At 40.6% G+C, this 20,055-nt stretch overlaps 2 protein-coding genes and 1 non-coding gene across 6 annotated transcripts in view; 2 read left to right on the forward strand and 1 right to left on the reverse strand.

Annotated features, from left to right (window-relative positions):
* numb (NUMB endocytic adaptor protein) overlaps positions 1-20,055 on the forward strand; it is a 187,242-nt gene that overhangs the window by 11,990 nt on the left and 155,197 nt on the right. For 2 of the 4 annotated variants that reach the window (XM_089257359.1, XM_089257358.1), the window contains exons 3-4: positions 12,108-12,356; positions 13,077-15,469. In XM_089257359.1, coding sequence (XP_089113485.1) covers positions 12,150-12,356; positions 13,077-14,456 — 1,587 coding nt within the window. In that variant the 5' untranslated portion in view covers positions 12,108-12,149 and the 3' untranslated portion in view covers positions 14,457-15,469. Of the gene's footprint in view, positions 1-435; positions 956-11,405; positions 11,936-12,107; positions 12,357-13,076; positions 15,470-20,055 lie in introns of those variants that run through there. The other 2 variants (XM_089257357.1, XM_089257356.1) reach the window with 2 other exon arrangements.
* On the reverse strand, positions 16,251-18,005 carry LOC115563008 (alcohol dehydrogenase). Its single transcript, XM_089258069.1, is given in 3 exon segments — positions 16,251-17,099; positions 17,159-17,392; positions 17,687-18,005. Coding segments are annotated over 3 exon segments (1,155 nt in total). The 5' UTR covers positions 17,912-18,005; the 3' UTR covers positions 16,251-16,403.
* On the forward strand, positions 19,867-19,938 carry TRNAP-AGG (transfer RNA proline (anticodon AGG)). The gene has a single exon. It is a non-coding gene; the product is annotated as a tRNA-Pro (tRNA).

Here is a 20,055-nt window from a genome sequence, read left to right on the forward strand (position 1 = left end):
CATTTCGTGGGCTCAACTGGCCGATCTCTTTTGTTGTCTACTCCACGAAATCTACAAGCTGAACAAAACGCGTCGCAATTTTATCGGTGTCGGCGCTCTCGGTCTCGAGGTAACTGCCGTTGTTGGTAGTAAATAATAATACAATGGCACTGAGCAAAGCCACGCACACAGGCGCATCGCAAGAGCGCGAAACACTCATGCACGCACGTGTATGCGTGTGCGTGTATGTACACATATGTGTAGATGTATGTGTATGAATGTACAAAGCCCAACAACAGCTGTCACCACGCTTCGCTCTTCGAATCTCGCTCTCTACCGCTCTCTTCCTATCTACCTTTTACACTCGTTCGGTCGCTCGCTCGTTCACTCTCCGCTCGACTGTGTGTATGTGTGTGTGTGTGTGTGGTTGGCAAATGAGTTTCGAGTCAGTCCGTCGCTGCTGCAGTACAGTAGACAAATTTGAGCCGTCGAATCGAACAAACCTCTCTGGAAAGCGCGTCGCCCGCTGACCGACAGTTCGCCAGTTCGTCAGTCTGCATAGTCCACACTAGGTGGTGGTGGTGGTGCTCCGTAAAGCCCATGTCCGCGTAATATTTCATACCAAGTCGGGGGGTTTAGTTACTACGTTAAGTTTATTCCAGGTACTGCTTGATCAAGTGGTGTTCTAGTGTTACGAAATCGTGCTGATTCTCTAAAACTTACGGTGCCGTGAAGTTTGTTAAGTGCTTAAGATAATAACTGTGTATATATATATGTATAAATATATAAGATCAGTATATAAATCGGTATAGATTATATAATGCTAGAAAACCGGTTTGGTGACCCAAACAAAATTTAATTGAACGTGCCAAATGATTATCGAAAATTTAATACATAGCTGGATTTAATTGCGCTTGGATAGAAAATTGAACAGTTCACCAAATAAAAATACAACTACAAATACAATGCTTAAATGGTATGTCTCTGGTACAAATGTCAAGCAAAAACAAAACAACAGCAGCTACAACAACAACAACAACAAAAACAACAATACCAAGTGACATATATATGTACAACTATATATAGTATAAATTGTGGATGGTATGACTCCACTGGACTCTCAATCCGAAAACGAGTTTTTGCATGAAATGTAATCATTTGCATACAATTCTTTGATTCTTAATTTGCTGTTGTTGCTGTAGCTGCTGCTGTTGTTGTTGTGTACAGGTTTTCGGATCGAACTGTGCAAAACTTTCGTATACAATAAATAAAATAATTTCTGAACTCGTTGAATTTTTTTTATGTATACAAATATTTGCTTTGGCGTTTCTGCAATGCATTGAAATAACTGTGAGCAGGCAAGTAGAGTGTTTAAAGTATGTTAGATAAATGTTAGATATTCGTATAAACAGAAAGTAAATAACAAAGATTGGTCGATAATCATCACTACGGAGACTATGTGTATATATAGGTAGGTAGGTAAGATATGGCTTCTTTGCCTATTGACACACAGCTGGCAGCTGTTTAAACTGAGGCGGACCTGGTTCATGTTGTACCTTTTTCCCCATTTTTATATTCATAGATAAATGAATTATGGCACTGTCTATGACTGATTTCCAAACATAATTTCAAATTTCCTACAGGGCAACTCGCGAATTGCAATTAACGAGCTTTAGTAACATTGGCAATTAGCGTTATTAGCCAGCACTGCAGTCGACTGTAGATCTTTATATTATATATATATATATATATATCCATATGTGTGTTTTTTTATGCATAGATGATTCATTGCAATATGTGAGTAAAAGCTGCAATTAGTTTTTTTTTTTTTTTTGGAGAGATATGAAAACAAACAACTGTTTAGGCAATGCCAGTTAGGTAATACCCTTACCTTCCAGCGAAAACACATATACAAATATATATGTATGTTTCTATAAACTTGTATGAATTTAATTTTAATTTGTTAGTCTGTAAATGGATATACGTAAATAAATACCCAAGTTCGAGTAGGTGTGGTTGAAAATATGCTAATTCTGAACCAATGAAATTAGTTGCCAGCTAATGTGCATGAAAGGAGAGAGTGCTTATAACAATAGATACTTTCCTGTATGAGAGCCGCAGCTAGCTAGCTCTACATAGTTCTCACCCACTCAACATAATTTTTACATTTTCCCTATTTGCATACTCATTATTTAGAGAGTATTTGAAATCTGTGAACTGAACTGAACAGAACTGTCAAGGTGTTGTACTTAAGGCAAACTTAACGAGCTTAAGCAACAAATGTTGGGGCCACAAAAACTTACGGCCAAAAGCCAGGCATCAGCCGCAGGTTAGAGTCCCACTGAAAACCGGTAACAAGCCACAGCAAAAAGTAAGAACATGAAAATACCAACAAACAAAGACGAAAAGAAACAGAAAAATGAAAAACAACAATAACAAGAAGAAGAACAACAACAACAACTGTTCGGCCCGCCTGGTGCAATCGCTTGACTGAAACCAGTTTCCAGTTGCTTTTTCTCACTTGCCTTTCGATTATGCCAAACTGCATTCTTGGAGATCGCTGGCATCTCCATCTGCGGCTTGGAACGTGCTCCGCAAGTTCAACAAACACCAAAGGCATACCCGAAGCCAACACGAGGGAGCCACGAAGCCAACTACGTATTGCTCTTAGATCTCATCTGCGCCATGAAACTTGTACTTGCTTAGGGCTTTGCTGCTTGCTCAGCCAGCAGATGAGCTTAAGCTCTGTTTAGTAAAGTTTTCTTATGAAACATGATGGTGAGATGAAACATCAGCTTAAAAAAAATGTTTCTTTGCCTCTCTCATTGTCCTCTTCAAGGCTATATTTCTGATTAACCCCAGAGAGCTAATGACAAAGATTATGATGATGCAGTTGATGAGACTTATGGGATGGCGATATATAGAGCTCAGATGATGATTTGCGATCGGATCTCTTTCCTCATATAGAGTATCTCCTAGTCGTTCCTTTAGCTCTCACGAATTCTAGCCATAGGGCAATTAAGCTTGGTCAACTCATTAGCTTGGCTGATATGCTGATGTCTCGCGGAATGAGAGTGCACTAAAACTATCAGGTCTGACTGGCTGACTGGCTAGATACCTCCCCCAGGAATGCGTCTGTCTTTATAGCCGGTTAGAGTCTGCCTCTTAAAGTTTTAAGTTCTTATGGCAGGAAATTAAACTTGGCTAATTGCGAATGTAAACGTTTTGTCATTACGTTGATTCTTTAATGTCGCTGCGATTAGTTGGCACAGCTTAATAGACGCTCTTCTATACTTCTTATAGTCTATGCATTACAAATGCATTTCCAGTTTGTTCACCTTAAAGTTTCCTGTGGCAACAGAGGATCTCATTTAATGATGTTAGCATTGATGGTCCATAATATTTAGAAAACGATCAAGTTAATCGTTAACTGGGCATAAATATGTTTAGACTTTATGGTAATACTCAGCTGGGCATCATATCTTAACAATATTTGTATATCCCTTAAGAGTTCGATTTTATTGAATCGTAATTCCGTATATAACATTTGTATTTATGTAATCTCATACTTATTTACGCGTATATAAATTTATAACTTATTTTTAATGTTACTGTGGCACTCTAAATTGGGACTATTCGATGCTCTGAGTCAGATTTTACGAGTTGAAGCAAACTTCTGTTCGCTTCGGCTGAATTTTTTCAGTATTCGCTGTGCTCATGGCTTGATTCATTTGCAGCTCTGGTTCGAACTTGTTATGCAAATCAAAGAATTGATGTTTGGAATTTAATTTCATTGAAACAATTAAACTACACCTATCGATTAATGGTATATGGGATTAATGGTATAACGGTTATGGCTGTTATGCGGATAGTGTCGTGTGTGGAATTGAAATTAATCAATGAGACATTTTTTTTTTTCGGTGGGTTGTCTGGTATGTCTATTAGCTGTCTTTTCCTGTTAACTGGGGGCACACATGAGGGGTTTCTTTAGCTTTACGTAAATAGACTTTTTGTTTTGTTTACGCGTCGCGCCGCTTTATCGATTACTGTCACTGTCGCGCCCCACTGTCACCTGTGCGAGGCGGCAGGTGCCTGAGTTATCGCTCTTTCGAACTTCTCATTTAGTGGCGCTCTGCGCTGTAACTCGAATCGAGAATTGCGAGCGACAAAAGTTTTTGTCACACTCTCGCGCACAATTAAATTGATTTCGTTCTGAAAAGCGCCAACTGTTTTATATTTGTTTTACGTTTTTGTTAATAATGACAATCAGAGCGAACAGAGAATGCGCCTGACAGAAGCTGTCATGCTCCGTTGCCCATGAATCCGTTAGCTAAAACTCTATTTAAATTTGTTAGATAATTTGCCAAAAGCACATACTGTTCGTATCTAGTGCTAATCGCAGTTGAAATCAACATCTCTGGAACGTTGCACGTGGATTATATTTATTTGACTCACTGTCAAAAGCAGCTCCACCTTATCTAAGCAGCGCGAGACAATATTTAAAACCTAAAAAGTTCTGTTTGATGTGCCAGATAAGGCAGATTCGCTCCTCTCTCATTCTGGACAGTTCGCTGTTTGCCAATGTCATGCGAAATCCCTATTCAAGTAGTACGTGGATTTTTGTTAAACACTGTTCACATATAATATATTATATACTATACATATATATTATATGTAAAAATCTTGAAGCCTCAGTAAATCACAGTTGAATTATCCTCAATTTTTCTTGTATCTATAGATCTTCTGTAAAATGTATATTTTATATATTTATCTACAAACAAGAATACGAGCAATACAAGTCATAAATAAAAAATCCAACTTCCTCAAAAGTCTATTATTTCTTATCTCATAATTTCATTATTGATATTGAATTTTATAAAAGTTCTGAGGCTCTCTGTGAAATTCTTTTGCATACAATTATTCATGATTCAAGTGAATTTCTCCCTCCCCAAGTCGAAGAGATTTTTGTGCAGAGGTCTGAAACTCCAAACGGCCTGGAATGTCTTTTTGCATATGAGCTATGAATACTTAATCATGTAATGAATGTGTCGGGCTCTGATGTTAAATTGTTGTATTGATGGCTTGTTCGGGCTAAATCAACTGCATACGATTATGATTCTTACGCGAGTCTCACGTGCTGTTGTTGTTTATATGCAGATTGGCAGTTCAAACGAGTTGTGCGGAAACGGGTTTATCACTCAGTGAGTGTGTATTTCTCACTCTATAGAGGCAAGTGTGTGTGTGTATGCTGAGTCATTCCGTGATTTCTGTTAGGAATGCGAAATACAGGTATTCCACGCATTACTCAAGTAGGGCTTTACTTTAAGTCTATCGTAAAATATAACCTATGCAAATGCAAACTTACAAATGCAAAGATATCAATATAGTTGTAGATATTTAGATAGTGAAGCAAAGTGAAGCATGTACAAATTTAGATACATGACCAAAGGCACTCAGATACAAACACAGATTGTAAATACAGAAAATAGATTAAGGTTCACTGACATAGAAGCACTGCCAAAGATATATAGATATAGATACTCAGATAAAGCTGCAGATGCACTGATTAATATGCAGAGTTTGTTATATAGAGATACTGAGATTGAAATTCATACATAAGGAAACAGATACATATACAGATACAAATAAAGTCACTGATACAGATGTACATACATATAAATATATAGTCAGATACGTAGATTCTCAGATACACATACAGATACAGATATTCAGATACAGATACTCGGAGACAGATACTCAGATACAGATACTCAGATACAGATACTCAGATAAAGATAATGAGATACCGATACTCAGATACATATACAAATTTACACATATAATACCTATACACTCGCATGAATGCAAATACATACATACATACATGCACATAGTCACAGATTAAGATACATATACACAGATACGGGTATATGCAGCTGTTGTGCATATCCTTAGAATTGGAAGCAGCAACAGCTAGCAGCAAACCGTAGCGAATTGAAGTGTGTTCTTGCTCTACCTGCAGAGGCAGACAAATCAAATAACAAGATCCTGCAAAGGACATGTGCCTATTAGAGCTGGTTAGAGCTGGCTCCCAGTTCCAAGGACCCTTCCACGTGCAGCGAACACATGTCGGCGCCATTAACAACGAAGCGTGCCTCCGAGTCTATACGTATAGCCCTGGCAGATGGCACCGATTGCAATGGCTGTCGAATGTTTTGTTTTGTTTTCAGTTCTCTTTTTTTTTGGCAGATGCCTCGAGATTGTAGAGAGAAAAAGAGAGCGAGAGAGAGAGAGAGAGAGAGAGAGAGAGGGAAAGTGTGTGTGTGTGTGTAGCACGTAGACATACTCGAGACATATTTGAAATTTATGCTTGTATATGTATTACATGCAGTCCTTTTCTTTAACGACTTTTGTGACTTCCGCTTCTGGTTTCCTGCTCTTGCTTTCAAGAGGTTTCTTACGAGAGTTCGTAAGGCAGGCAACTTGATTAATAAAACAAATATTTCAACGGATTTTATTGTAAATAAGGAATATGAAAAGCAGGAATTTATCTTAATAGTTTAGATATCAACTATGATTGGGAAGAAGTTCTTCGGTCCAAGGGATTTAATCAATGTGAAAGGTAGTAGGACATCTATGCCTATGGCCTTTACAATTGCATCAGCTGCCAATGCAAGGGCCTATCCGATTTGTGTACAGATTCAAATGCGAGAATGCAAAATCTATTTTCTCATAGGTAGTTCCCATGGTGTCCAGGTAAATGCCACGGCCCGATCAACGCCCAATTGACAGCTAATAATTACGCACTTCAACAGTCGAGCACATGGCAATGCAGCTGGTCATTAGGGCTGGCTGCATTTGGTCTGGGTGCATAGCTATGCATATACCTCCTGCCCCCTGCACCCTGCACCCTGCACCCCGCTCCCCGGGCTTACCCCTAGGCGCCTAGTCGTGCCAGTCGGGCAGTTAAGGGTGTGTTTTAGCACCATCGTGTGAATTTGTCTCGTCTGTGCATGCTGGGCGTCGCATTGGTGGCATCGCAGCATCAGGCAACTCTTTGTCATCTTGCGAGGAGTCGCACAAATCTTAGGGTATTGTTTTGCAACTAATTCAGTGCGAATCTTGAGCAACCCTTTGCGAGTCGAATATGCTTTTAAAATAGAGCATTAGTGTGGGAATTTTGTGTTTTAAGTTGCTCTGAGATTTGCTCTATGATCTTGGTGTGCTTCCTCATATTGAGTTTGCCCAACTCTAACTCGAAAAGAATCTTTTTTAGCATTCGAAACTTAAAGAAGATCTTGCGCTGCTTGTTTTTTCTGTTCGTACAGGAAAGCCCTAATTGCCTTGAAACACACTTTTAATTACTTCGCTAAGCATCCGCTAAGCCATCGCGTATGAAGTATGAGTATTTATTTCATTTTTTTTGTGCCGCATTAATTTGACATTTAATTTTTTATGAAAATTCCCACGACCACCAACACAAACGGCGAGTTTACAAATTTTAAATTCCGACACTCCGATAAGCAAACCCTCCCCCCTTATGAATCGAAAACGAAGCAGAAGAAAGAACCAACAAAACTGTTGGCTGTTCTGTTCTGTTCTGTTGGAAAGGACTTCATACGCTGGTACCAAAGGACGTCGCATCGTAGCTGTGTACATATTTGGCTTCAGCTTTGGTGGTTGATAAACCCTCGATCCGCCGTCTGGCCGACTATGAGGCCAGAAGACAAAACGCAGGGCGGCATAATTATAATTGCATATTAAGTACGCGCAGAAAGCTGGCCAAAGGAAAAAAAAGAAGAGGAAGCCATAAATGTGTATCCTTTTTTCACTTTTTTCCTTGCCACCACAAAGCGTGTGAACTGCTGAATGCATCCTGGAATGCACATATGTATATATATGTTGTACGTTGTTTGTATATATTGTCTACGTTGACATTGAGTTGACTTGAACTGTGAATCGCCTTGACTGAACTACCTACTGATGTGAGAGGCATGAATAGATTCACATTTTCAATTGTTTCCGAGTTCACAGAGAATAAAGTGTAATGAAGAGAAGTCTGATTTCATTTAATGCTGATCTTCATTTCAATAATCGTTAGTCGGGTGTAAAAACTCTAGCACTGCTCATCATTTTAATAATGATTAATCCATAGTAAATTTTGACCTACCCTCCCAAAGAATTTTTATAAAACACAATCTCTGTAATTGCGTAAATAGTTTTAGTTCTCTAGCTCTAGCCTTCAGATACTTTCAATATATACAGCTTCAAACTTGTATCTCTGCTTTTCAAAAGTCTCATTGCGCTCTAGGCGCTACTATATTTTCTTAGTTGTTAGCATCAATCAATAATGCATTAAGTTTAACAACAACTCATCCGCTATTCTCTGAAGTCTAAACCTATAGAGATTATATATTTGCAGTATTTACTCTGTAATTATTGCCAGACCCACCCATCTAAATCTAGCTATGTCAGAATAAGGTTTCACGCTCTGCACTGTTATCCTGTAAGCTAATCCCTTTGCAGCGACTTAGGTTGAGAGAGGCGGAACAGTGCTATGAGTAAACGGATTTAGTCAGCTAGCACGAATCCGGGATTATCGGTAGGCCTTTCAAATCAGCCAACTTAGCCCTGTCGCATCTCTGGCAATGTGAAATTCCTGATCATTCAACCGACCAAAGCTAGATAGACGCAGCTGTGGCCAGAGTCTACCGCGTGTGCAACAACTTTTGGTTGGTCAATTAATAACAGACCTCTGTACAGACATAGAAAGCCTCACTAGGCAGCTCTAGTGGGCGCCAATGTTAATTAGTGTATTACTAGGCAATATAGTAAGTGTATATTGCTTGATGTGTACATGGGGATAGGCGTCTGGTTTAGCAGTGTCAATGACTGCGCTGCAAATTGGTCGTGGGGGTTAATTGCTTAATGGCGTCCAAAGGCAGAAATTTGCCAGTGGCTGTGGCACGCTAATTTACGGTATTTCATTATTTCATTATGTCATGAGAGTGTCATGTGTTGCAGATCAGCGAGACATACGATTTATAGATGAATAGATATCATTGCTAGCATGTGCTCAAGCTGATATCAGATGATTTCCATTTGGCATGTGGACTTTATTAGTTTACAATCATCGGAGGCAAAGGCTAGGCATCTACATACTATATTTGACTTAAGTTCTCTTAAATTCCTTCTGATTGATTGGACTCGAGGCAGCTTTTTTGCATCACTAAATCCAGAAATTTGAACCCATTGTTATCTGGTCAAAAGCTGTTTGGAAATTACACTGACGTAAATGGTATACGATTTTATGGCCTTTGTTAATTAGCCTGCAGGGTAAATATACAAATTTTATATATGAAGCAAACATTGATTTTACCTTTACGTGGATATACATATATTTACGTGTGTATAGATCTATCTGTTTATAGTCTGTGCATGTGTCTCAACTACTTTCCGATGTGTTTGATTTTCCTCATGGTCGAGTGGAACCTGTTTGCGGATGGCTTAGTGGTTGAATGAACCCCCCATTCCGATGATGTTCAGTTAGTGGTCCATTGTTGTTGTCACTGCTGAAATCATGTTCAGTTTTGGAGCGTGACTTAATAGGCTTTGTTGCTGTTGTTTTTGTTGTTGTATTCTTAAATCTGCAGTTTCATTAGTATTTTGTTTATAAGCGAAACGTGTCGTTCACGCAGTTCTCGAGCCAAATGAATCATAATGAAAACAAACAGCAAAATATGCTGAATTACATTATAAATCAGATAGCTGCGATACAGTTTTGTATACAGCAGAGAGCTGAGACATATTTCGATCGAGTGCTTAGAAAGGATTTTATAGGATATTTGAATATTCCAGTATGCTTTATTTTTGATAAAAAAACTGAAAGTGACCCATAAAGCTGATCATATCTTTGGTAATGCTAATATAGACTCTACAGAAGAGCAATCACTTTTTATTACTTAGGTGTTCAGACTCTGAAAAGCGAAGCATTTGGGCTGAGTGACCCACATTATGAGCAGGCCGCAGCTGTTTGGGGCCAGCACAAATCTAAGTCTAAATCTCACGGCTTAGGCGCACAATTTGATTAGCTTGGCTATAGCTGACCCTTTCGGAAAGCTGCAGCCACGCCCAGACTCGAATACGAGGTGCCTCCAGGCCAGAAATGCAGTCAAACCAGCAGCCAGCCACAATGGCCACAAGTCAACGCCCCAGCCAGCCGCCTCGGTTGCCCTTGCAGAGGCGGCGACATCCCCCAGCTGAGCAGAGCTGGGCAGCATAGATCCATATAAACCTGTTTGCTTAGATTTACAGTTACCTAGCTGCGCCAAAGCAGAATAGGCAGAAGAAGAAGAAGAAAGCTACTGCCCACTCTTACTGAAGCAGCTCCATAAAATCTGGTATTAGTCATTGTTTCTCTTATGTGTCTGATAAGAAATTACAAGTTAATGGGAAAAATGTGTTTGGGATCATATAACAGCCAAAGAGCTCATCTCCAGTGAGATATTTAAATTATATAATTTATAGAATTGATTTATGCTAATGCAGTCTATTCTCTAGCGAAGGTTTCTTTCATCTAAATTTTATGACAGAATAGATTTATTCTGAAGCTGATCATATAACAGCTGAAGGTTTCTCCCATCTGTGGGCCCATCTCAAGTGTTTTATTTAAATTATATAATTTATATTTATTCATCTCAAGCATTTTGCTGCATCCGATATAAGCTAATGCAGTTTGTTTTCTCATGTTGATATTGTCAGCGCTTCGGGTGGCTCGTGTTCTCCATTTTCCCAGGCAGGGGTAGGGGGTGCGAGTTAATTATAAATTAAAGCACACATAGCGCATATAGTCCGGTTAAGTTTACCGCAATATGAGACATGTGATAAAGTCACAAAAACGTCAGCGTATGTCGCCGCAGCGCAATGAAAACAAAAGCCCCACCAAGTATAAATAAATAAGAACAAAACAGAAGAAAAAAGAGAAAATAAATAGAAAATAAAATAAATTAAAAATATAAAGCGTAACAACAACAGAAAATAATAATATTATTAAATATGTGTAAACAATTACGTGAGACAGGCAGCCGTGCGCACGATAAGACTCGTTTGGGTTTGCAGTTGTTAGTTTGGAGACTGGCGAGTGCTATCCCATAGGTTAGCTGGCCTTGAGTGGGTCTTTGGCTAGGCAGTAGCACCAGAGATTCGGGCTGGCATGTGGCCAAGCCATAGAGAGCAATTATGAATCCATTCGCATCGATGTGTACGATCAGTTGAATTTTAGGGGCGTTGCCAGTGACACCCTTCGATAAGCTTTAATGAATGTGTGTGACTCACGGAATCGAATCAATGCATAGCAGAGACGTCAAACTGCCGTTAGATAGTGGCCGCTAAACAATCGTCAACATTCGTTATAAATATTTTTGCAGATCGAGCAACAACAACAACAACACATACCAACAGAAACAGAAACAGAATCAACAGCAACGGCAACTCATCAATTAATTTAATCAAAGCCCATAACTCAAATTTAACGAACAAATAAAATTGCGAACGCAACAGCCCAATAAATAGATCAATAAAACAAAATACAATCAAATAATATAAAACATACACAATATATAAAAACTATCAACACAAGACTGCCATCAAAAGAGAGAGAGAGAGAGAGAGAGCGAGTCAAAGAGAGTGAGAGAATTGCAAGCAGCTGTCGTGTGACATCTGGCAACGCTGTCTGTTTCAAACTGTAACGGTTATTAGCAGCATTTTACTCACGCAAAAGCCAAACCGGATAAAGCGAGAGCGAGCGAGCGAGAGTGAGGAAGAGCAGCTGCCAGACGTACCAGAGTGAAAGGGAGAGCACGAGCAGACTACAGCCATGGGAAACTCGTCGTCACACACGCACGAACCACTGGAGCGAGGCTTCACACGCGGAAAATTCGGCGATGTTAAGAATGGGGTAGGTAACACTAACAGCAACAACAACAACAACAACAACAACAACAGGGGTTGATCGGCACTTGTTTCTCTTTAATACTGTCTGGCATAATGCTCCACAATTCGTATATATAAATATGAATCCATTATGAATCCATTAACTTAAACGATTTCTTTATCCAATATCCATATAGAAATCCGCCTCGTTTCGGTTTAGCAAGAAATCGCCCAAAAAGATGGATCGACTGCGGCGCTCGTTCCGCGACTCGTTCAGACGCCGCAAGGATCGTGTGCCCGAGTCGTCGAAGCCGCATCAGTGGCAGGCCGACGAGGAGGCCGTGCGCTCAGCCACCTGCTCGTTCTCGGTGAAGTACTTGGGCTGCGTGGAGGTGTTCGAGTCGCGCGGCATGCAGGTCTGCGAGGAGGCACTCAAAGTGTTGAGGGTGAGTCGCAATGGACAATGTTTAACTGTGAAATCCAACACTAGAGCTACTCGAAGTGCAGTGACAAATGTGCAAGCAGGATCAGGAATAGGGATACTCTAGATGAAGATGGGCTTCGTGGTTAAACTTGACTTTTTTTAATGAGTACAAAGTATCATATTCATTCATTTCACTTTTGGATTGATAATTAGCTATATAAAGAAAGTCTGAAAATAATCATAAAATGAATTTAGGAATCTTTGACTTATCTCATCGAATCTTTAGGTTATATTAATTTAAATATAAAAATATTAGATGAATTTTATATTTACGTTAGCCTTAAATATTCTCTAGACCTCAAGTGTCCATATAATTATATTGTTAGCTTGCAGATAAATAATATAAGAACATTGACTGATCATTAAGAATTTTTTGTACTTCATATTAATTTAAAAATAGAAAAGCTTCCATTGCTTCCCATTCTATTTTTGTAGTTGTTTCTTTTAACATGAATTTAACATTAGAATCTATGTTAACTTATCTAACAGAGTTCATTTTCTGTTTGATATTAATTTAAGTATACAAATTTCAGTTGTTCTCAACCTGTTAGAAATTGTAATCAGAGCTTGGGATGATCAGATATCAATAGTTGCTCAAATGTCCGCCGAGTGCCTGCCAATTGGGTTTCATTTCATTGATAATTTCACAGATGACTAATCGAATTTATCCGTTGCTCTACAGCAATCGAGACGGCGGCCGGTGCGCGGCTTGCTTCATGTGAGTGGAGATGGTCTGCGCGTGGTGGACGACGAGACGAAGGGCCTCATTGTGGACCAGACCATCGAGAAGGTGAGCTTCTGTGCGCCGGATCGGAACCATGAGCGTGGCTTCAGCTACATCTGCCGGGATGGGACCACTCGGCGCTGGATGTGCCACGGCTTTCTCGCATGCAAGGACTCCGGCGAGAGGTTGTCCCATGCTGTAGGCTGTGCCTTCGCTGTTTGCCTGGAGCGCAAGCAGCGGCGCGACAAGGAGTGCGGCGTGACAATGACCTTTGACACTAAGAACTCGACCTTCACGCGCACCGGCTCCTTCCGGCAGCAGACGCTGACCGAGCGCCTGGCCATGGCCACGGTGGGCAGCAACGAGCGCAGCGCGGATGGCCCAGCGCTGCCCGGCCCGCCGGCCGCCACGGTGAAGCCGTTCAATCCGTTCGCCATCGAGCGACCACATGCCACACCGAACATGCTGGAGCGGCAGAGCTCCTTCCGGCTGAGCACCATCGGCAGCCAGTCGCCCTTCAAGCGCCAGATGTCGCTGCGTCTCAATGATCTTCCGTCCAATGCGGATAGGCAGAAGGCCTTCCTGGCCGCTGCCTCCGGCCATCCAAATCCACACTCGCTGCACACGCCGCTGCGCAGTGTCTCGCCCATCGCGGAGGTGTCGCCGGCCAAGACAGCTGGCGGCGATCCGGCCATCGTGGCGGCCGACACGGTCAGCCAGCTGTGCCAGGAGCTCAGCCAGGGGCTGTCGCTGCTCACCCAGACGGACACACTGCTGGCAGCCGGGGATGATCTGAACTTCAACAACAACCGCAGCATCAATCAGAACATCATTGCCGCCGAGAAGCAGCAGCAGGTAATCTCGTACAGCACCAGTGGCAGCGGCAGCACCAGCGCCAGTGGCACGCCCACAGCTCAAGTGCCGCCTCGCGTGGCCGGCATGGCGGTGCAGCCGGCGGTGCAGTCGGCGGTCGCCGATGCGGTCGAGCTGCCCAATGCCGATCAGTGGTTGGGCCAGGTGGTGCGCGCCACGTCGCCCGCTGTGCCACCCAAAAGGCCGAGCTACTTGGCGAACGTGGGACGGGCTCAGACCATGTCGGCGAGTACCTCAGTCGGTGGCGGTGGATTAACCGATGCCGATCCCTTCGACGCTGAGTGGGCGGCCAATGTGGCAGCGGCCAAGAAGATGTCGCCGGATCTGCCGGGACAAGCAACGGGATCTGGCATCACCAACAGCAGCAGCAGCAGCAGCAGCACCGCCACCACCAACAGGCATAGTACGAATCCGTTTATCTCACCGCCAAAGGCGCCAGCGCAATCGTTTCAGGTTCAGCTGTAGGATGGTGCTTCCCAGAGACAGAGAAGGAGAGAGAAGGGTTGGGCGATGGGGCGATCCAAAGTGTGGTTCACTTGAAAAACGTAACTTAGTGTAATGGGGCAGAGGTCAGCACGACGGGAAGTTAGATAGAATTAAAGATAATGATCAAGATACCGCTATTCGATTCCAGGTACTTAACGCAAACAAAACAATTGTTGAATTATATACATATATATTAAATACACTATGAAAGTACAGAGACGGGAATAGACCGTTAAATATACGCTACGCATAAAGTAAAGTTAACTACGCATTTTAAGCAAAGCAAGGCACCTACACAGATACAGAGACACCTGCGAACAGGTGTGACAGGTCTGTGATGCTTAGCAATAATCAATGGAATGGCACTCGTACTGCTTACACCTCCTACATTCCCACATCAGCATTCACGCATATATATATATAAGCACGGATATCCAGACATGCTGCACGCCGATTTAGACCAAGCTCCAAGACCACCTTCAACAAGAACAACAGCAACAACGAGTGCACCTCTACTTTATAGTACTTCTAGTACATAGTTTCACATGCCTGCACATTCATTTACAAAAATAGAAAAAAAAAAAAATATATATATATATCGAGTTATATATGTGGTTAATGTTGATAAAGTATTTTATTTGGATGTAGCCTTCCACAACTTGTTGATGAACAGTCCCATTCTAGATACCTTCATATACATATGCTGACTACCATACATATCGTACATACATAATGAGGATAATACGTCAAATATACATAAAATATATCTAAAGTAATGCTTGTGTATATGTGTATATCGAGAGTTCTATATATTGAACATATATATTTATGCCGAGGGCCAATGTTTTCTCTGTCACTTTTGATTTATGCGTCTATATAAATATGTCAATTTTTTAATTTAATTTAAATTAATTTTAAATTGTACAAAATGTATTATACTTAAATTATAATAATAATTTAACAAAAATAAACTTCAAGTTAATTAAACAGAATGAACGGTGTTTATTTCTATTTAATGATGTACTGAAAAAAATGCATGCACAAATTATTTACCTTTATATCACAATATATAGGCTCTCTATTTTATTTTATATTATGAGAGATATGAGTTTGGACTAAACATTTTAATTTATTATATGGATTACATTCAAAATCTGAGCTTAGAGAGCGCAGGCAGGCTAAAGTGAATTTAATGGACTAGGTTGATAATATGTCATGGATGAAAATAAGATGAAAGTGCAAATTATGTTAGTCTGGGAAGTATTAATGTAATAAATTGTTAATAAATTTGCCTATTAAGGCAGAATTTGCATTTGCAATATGAAGATTTTAGCTCATTAGTTTCAGTCACATCTCATTATTATGTTAATTTAATTATATTTTACTACTAAAAATTTTCAGGTCTGCCAGGTAATAAATACGTTTGATGCACTGCTTGACAGGACATAATTCCAAATTTGCACTGCTTGCTGGCGTTAACTCTGGGCTTAGCCAAGACACACACCTTTGATATGGTTGGTGCCTAAATTTGAGTTTCATGCAAACTGTAAACAGCGTGCAAGCAGTGAAAATTTAATGAAGTGTTAATTAACATTTTTCATCCAATAACTGTGAAAGCTGAAGCCAACCAGGGGGTTCATTTAATATAATTTTAAGGAAAGGCCATTAAATTTTATGCAAATTACTATATAATAAGCTTGTAAGACCAGTTTGTGACTGTATAAACTCCGAAAGTCATGCAGTTTTTTCTTCTTCTTTTTCTTCTTTCTCACCATACCATATCAGTTTTATTTCCATTTAAAATTTATATACTGACACCGAACCGAAATCTAAAATTTCTGTAATATATGAATTTATATATATACAACAGTTCTGAATACAGTGAACAGGGCCTGAAAGGAGATTTCCATGCAAATTTAGAGAATTTCAGATACCCGAATCCCAGTACCTCTGTCCTAGCCATTTGACGGCTTCTAGCCGGCCTTGGTCCACCTTCCAGATGACACCATTTCTGTTCGCCTCGAGGACTTCAACTAAGCTCTTACCGGTTTGTTTTGTCGTCTGTGTAGGATGTATTAGAAGCAACTTGCCCACGCAGGGCTCAACATTAAGCCACGAGTTACATTTATTCCTCAATGGATTCTGCGTAATACCCGGATTAAAAGAGAAGGCTGTTACCCCAGTGAGGAGGGATACAGTAGATGTCTAGCTAATTACCGCTAGCGAGATAGTGAAGCTAAGGACTGCCGCCTTAGAGGCACTGTAAACAGGCAGCTGGTAAATTGGATTGAAGGCACTCGCAGAGCAGAGGTTGGCGATAACGCCACCCGGGCCTCCTCTGCGCTTGTCCCAAAAGTCCATGATTGCTGTTGTGGTGTTTACTGTGCCCTTAAAGTTCACATCGACTGTTTCTGCGATCTTGTGCTCGTCCAGCAATCCGGCGCCATTGATTAGCAAATCAATTTTCTTGTATTCCTCAAAGACTTTGTACAGCAGTTCCTTGCTGGCCTTCAACGGAAGAGTCACATCATATTTGTAGAACTTTATATTTGATTTCTTATTGATGCGTCTCAGTTCCTCCATAGCCTTTGGCTTGGTTGATCTACCAAAAATCAACAGATTCTAAATAAACAAATCGGTTAGCCTCGCGTTGCATTAGTTTTTTGTTGTCGACTTTTCACCTTTGGCCCCTTTTTAAGAATCTCCCGACTGGCGCCCATACCTATACTACCCAGACCGGCGACAAAAATTATATTTCTGTCAGCGATTCTTCCCTGTTTTACTTGTTTAGTTCCCTTCCCTCTCAATTTTCGCAGTAGCAGAGAGCTTTTCTTACCTTCCTTTGCCTTCTCGCTTCGCTCTTTACCTTTCTTGATTTTCAACATTTCTCTTTTTTCTGCGTCCTCTTTGAGCACCTGTTGAAAGTAGAGACAGTTATTGAAATTTACTATATAAGAGTTGAGAGTGCATGATTAGAAAATATCCAGATTCTTAGAACTTAAATATAAAGACTTATAATTGTAGTTTATTGAACGATAAATATACTTTGAATCCTCAGTGGTTCTTAGCCTAAAATCAAAAGGTTTCGCTTATGGTATTTAAAATTTTATTTCTGATAGACTACGAATATACATATGGGCTGACAGAGACAGAGACAGAGAGACATAGATAGCGAGAACAACATTGTCTAAATCTAGATCAGGACTCACCTTAATCAGGTGTTTATATTTGGCTCTAACATGATTTGTGGCTCTTTTATCACAGTCGTCCGGATCGTTTGGTTGGTTCCACCTTGAGTACGTACGTGATGAGAGTTTCTGGTCTGTTGGGTTGCGTTGGATATGGGAGAAGGCATTGCGCTCTCTGGGTAATTTGCAAATGTGTCTGGCTGTGCTCGAAATCCCGTTCTGAAGCACTGCAGGGAGAATGTTCATTTTCTAATAATAATAAAAAAATAATTTAAAAATGACAATTTGTTTCAAATTTTGAAAAATTCTACGGATCACTTGGTTGGCCAGCCAGCTGGCACAGTCCTTAGATAAATCGAATTCGATTTAAATGATTTATAATCAGTTATTTCTTTTTGAGCGTATACGCAATATTCAGTCTGCAGCTTGTTTGAAGACGTTTGGAGGCGTGATAAAAAACTGGTAAGGCATCCAATAACATTACAAAAACAGAGAAACTGTTAAGGCAATAGACAAAATGACATAACATAAATGCTGAACCGATGGCAGAAATTGAATTTTAATATATTACAATTAAAAATCTGAGAAACTTTAAATGATAAAGTTAAAAAGAAACTAAACGTAAAACAAATTTGTTCAGAAAATTCGGGATATTTGCAAATCGGACTCTGTCGAGTTCCTTTTTTAATGCATTAAGTCAGCTTTAATTTTGTTCTGGGCGCAAAGGAAATGAAAAACAACACGAGGCAGAGCAACATTGGGCTACTAGCATCTACTGAGCGCTCATTAGCCCATTTGTGACTATTGACGGTAAACAATGCCCAGCTTTGACTCAGACTTGTGGTGCAGCACGAACTCTGGTTTTCCCTGGAGCCCACGCTCTGCGCCTGCCCTGCGAAGCAAGCGAAGAGAAATGCTCGAAGCAACGGGCCACAAATTTATGACTTCAAGGTTCTGGCGCGAAAACGAGCACGGAAATGCGAACGAAACTCGGAATGGGAGTGAGATCGGGAACGGGAACGGGAATGGAACGGGAAAGGGAAAAGGAAAGGGAAAGAGCAGCCTCTGGCTGCTAACTACCGAAATTTACGATCGGCGCATTTAGGTGGCCCATTGTCCGCAATGTTTATGCAATGTTTTCTGATTTTATATCAGCAGCTGGAATTTGTGGAGCTGCTGCAGTCGGCTTTCTTTGTGGGCGTTGGGGAATGACACTTTCGGCCAAAGATTGCAAAGATTGTCCCACTGCTTGCCCATTATCTAGTCGTCTATCCAAAAATTGTACAGAGGATAACAGGATTTGAGCAAATTGTTATATTCCTGCAAACAAGTCGATTAGCTAAGCCAAATCAGGCGCAACGCTAAATGGTCATAGATTTAGCTGAAGCCTTAGAAAATCCCAGAGGCCTTACCGAATCTCATATGAGATGCCTCTGGGGGCATTTGAAAATCAATTTGGATTCATTTGGTCTTCGCTCAACTGCCAAAAATAGAAGTAGAGCCAGAGCCGCCAGTGGCTTGGCTGCTTCTGCGCTCAGCTGATGAAAACGACTCTCGGTTTCCAGACTTTACAATTTCACATGCGGGTTGAACATGATGAACCAATTGCTGTGCTTGCAGCGAATGTATGTTACCGGGTCTGTATGTTAAGCACTTTCTGGCCGAGTCCCATACCAAATCCCAATAGTCTGAATGTGGCACAAACAGTATCAATTACCAATTGTTTATTTTACAACGTGTTCTTGATGTTGTGGCTGCTGTTGCGGCTGTTGCTGCTGCTATTGCGACAATGCCTGGTGGCCGGGTCGGTCTTTGTTTGTGGGCTGGTTTGTTGAGGCTCGCCAGCTTTGTGAATCCATCAATTGGTCGGTATCTTGATCGGAAACAATTGCAATCTGTCTACAATTTGTGCAATGTTTTGGTGAAATTTTTCTTCTTCTTTTAAGGTTAATAAATTAGGCTTTTCGGTGTTAGTAAAAGTTGTCTTTAATTTCGTTCAGTTTAAGTATCACCAAAATACGCAAGCGTATAAGATACAATTTCTTTTCGCTTGCTTTTTGAAGTGAAAAAATATATATGTAAATATATGTGCGCGCATTTATATCATATATGTACAAAAGCTTAAAAGCTTTATTATAGAAAGCTTAAATATATGACGTAGGTTTTGTTAGTGTTCATTTTTAGTCGGCCGTTGAGTCACCGGCTCGTTGGTCTAGGGGTATGATTTCCGCTTAGGGTGCGGGAGGTCCCGGGTTCAAATCCCGGACGAGCCCAAGTAGTGTATTCTTTTTATTTTTTTTTTATTTTATATATATAAATAAATATAGATAGAGATACAAATAAATACAGCAGAATCCGACTATAACGTCTTCTAGGTATAACGAGGGTCC

Source organism: Drosophila navojoa, chromosome 3, assembly GCF_054131105.1.
Source record: "Drosophila navojoa isolate 15081-1374.11 chromosome 3, UAZ_NAV_1.0, whole genome shotgun sequence".
Lineage (NCBI taxonomy): Eukaryota > Metazoa > Arthropoda > Insecta > Diptera > Drosophilidae > Drosophila > Drosophila navojoa.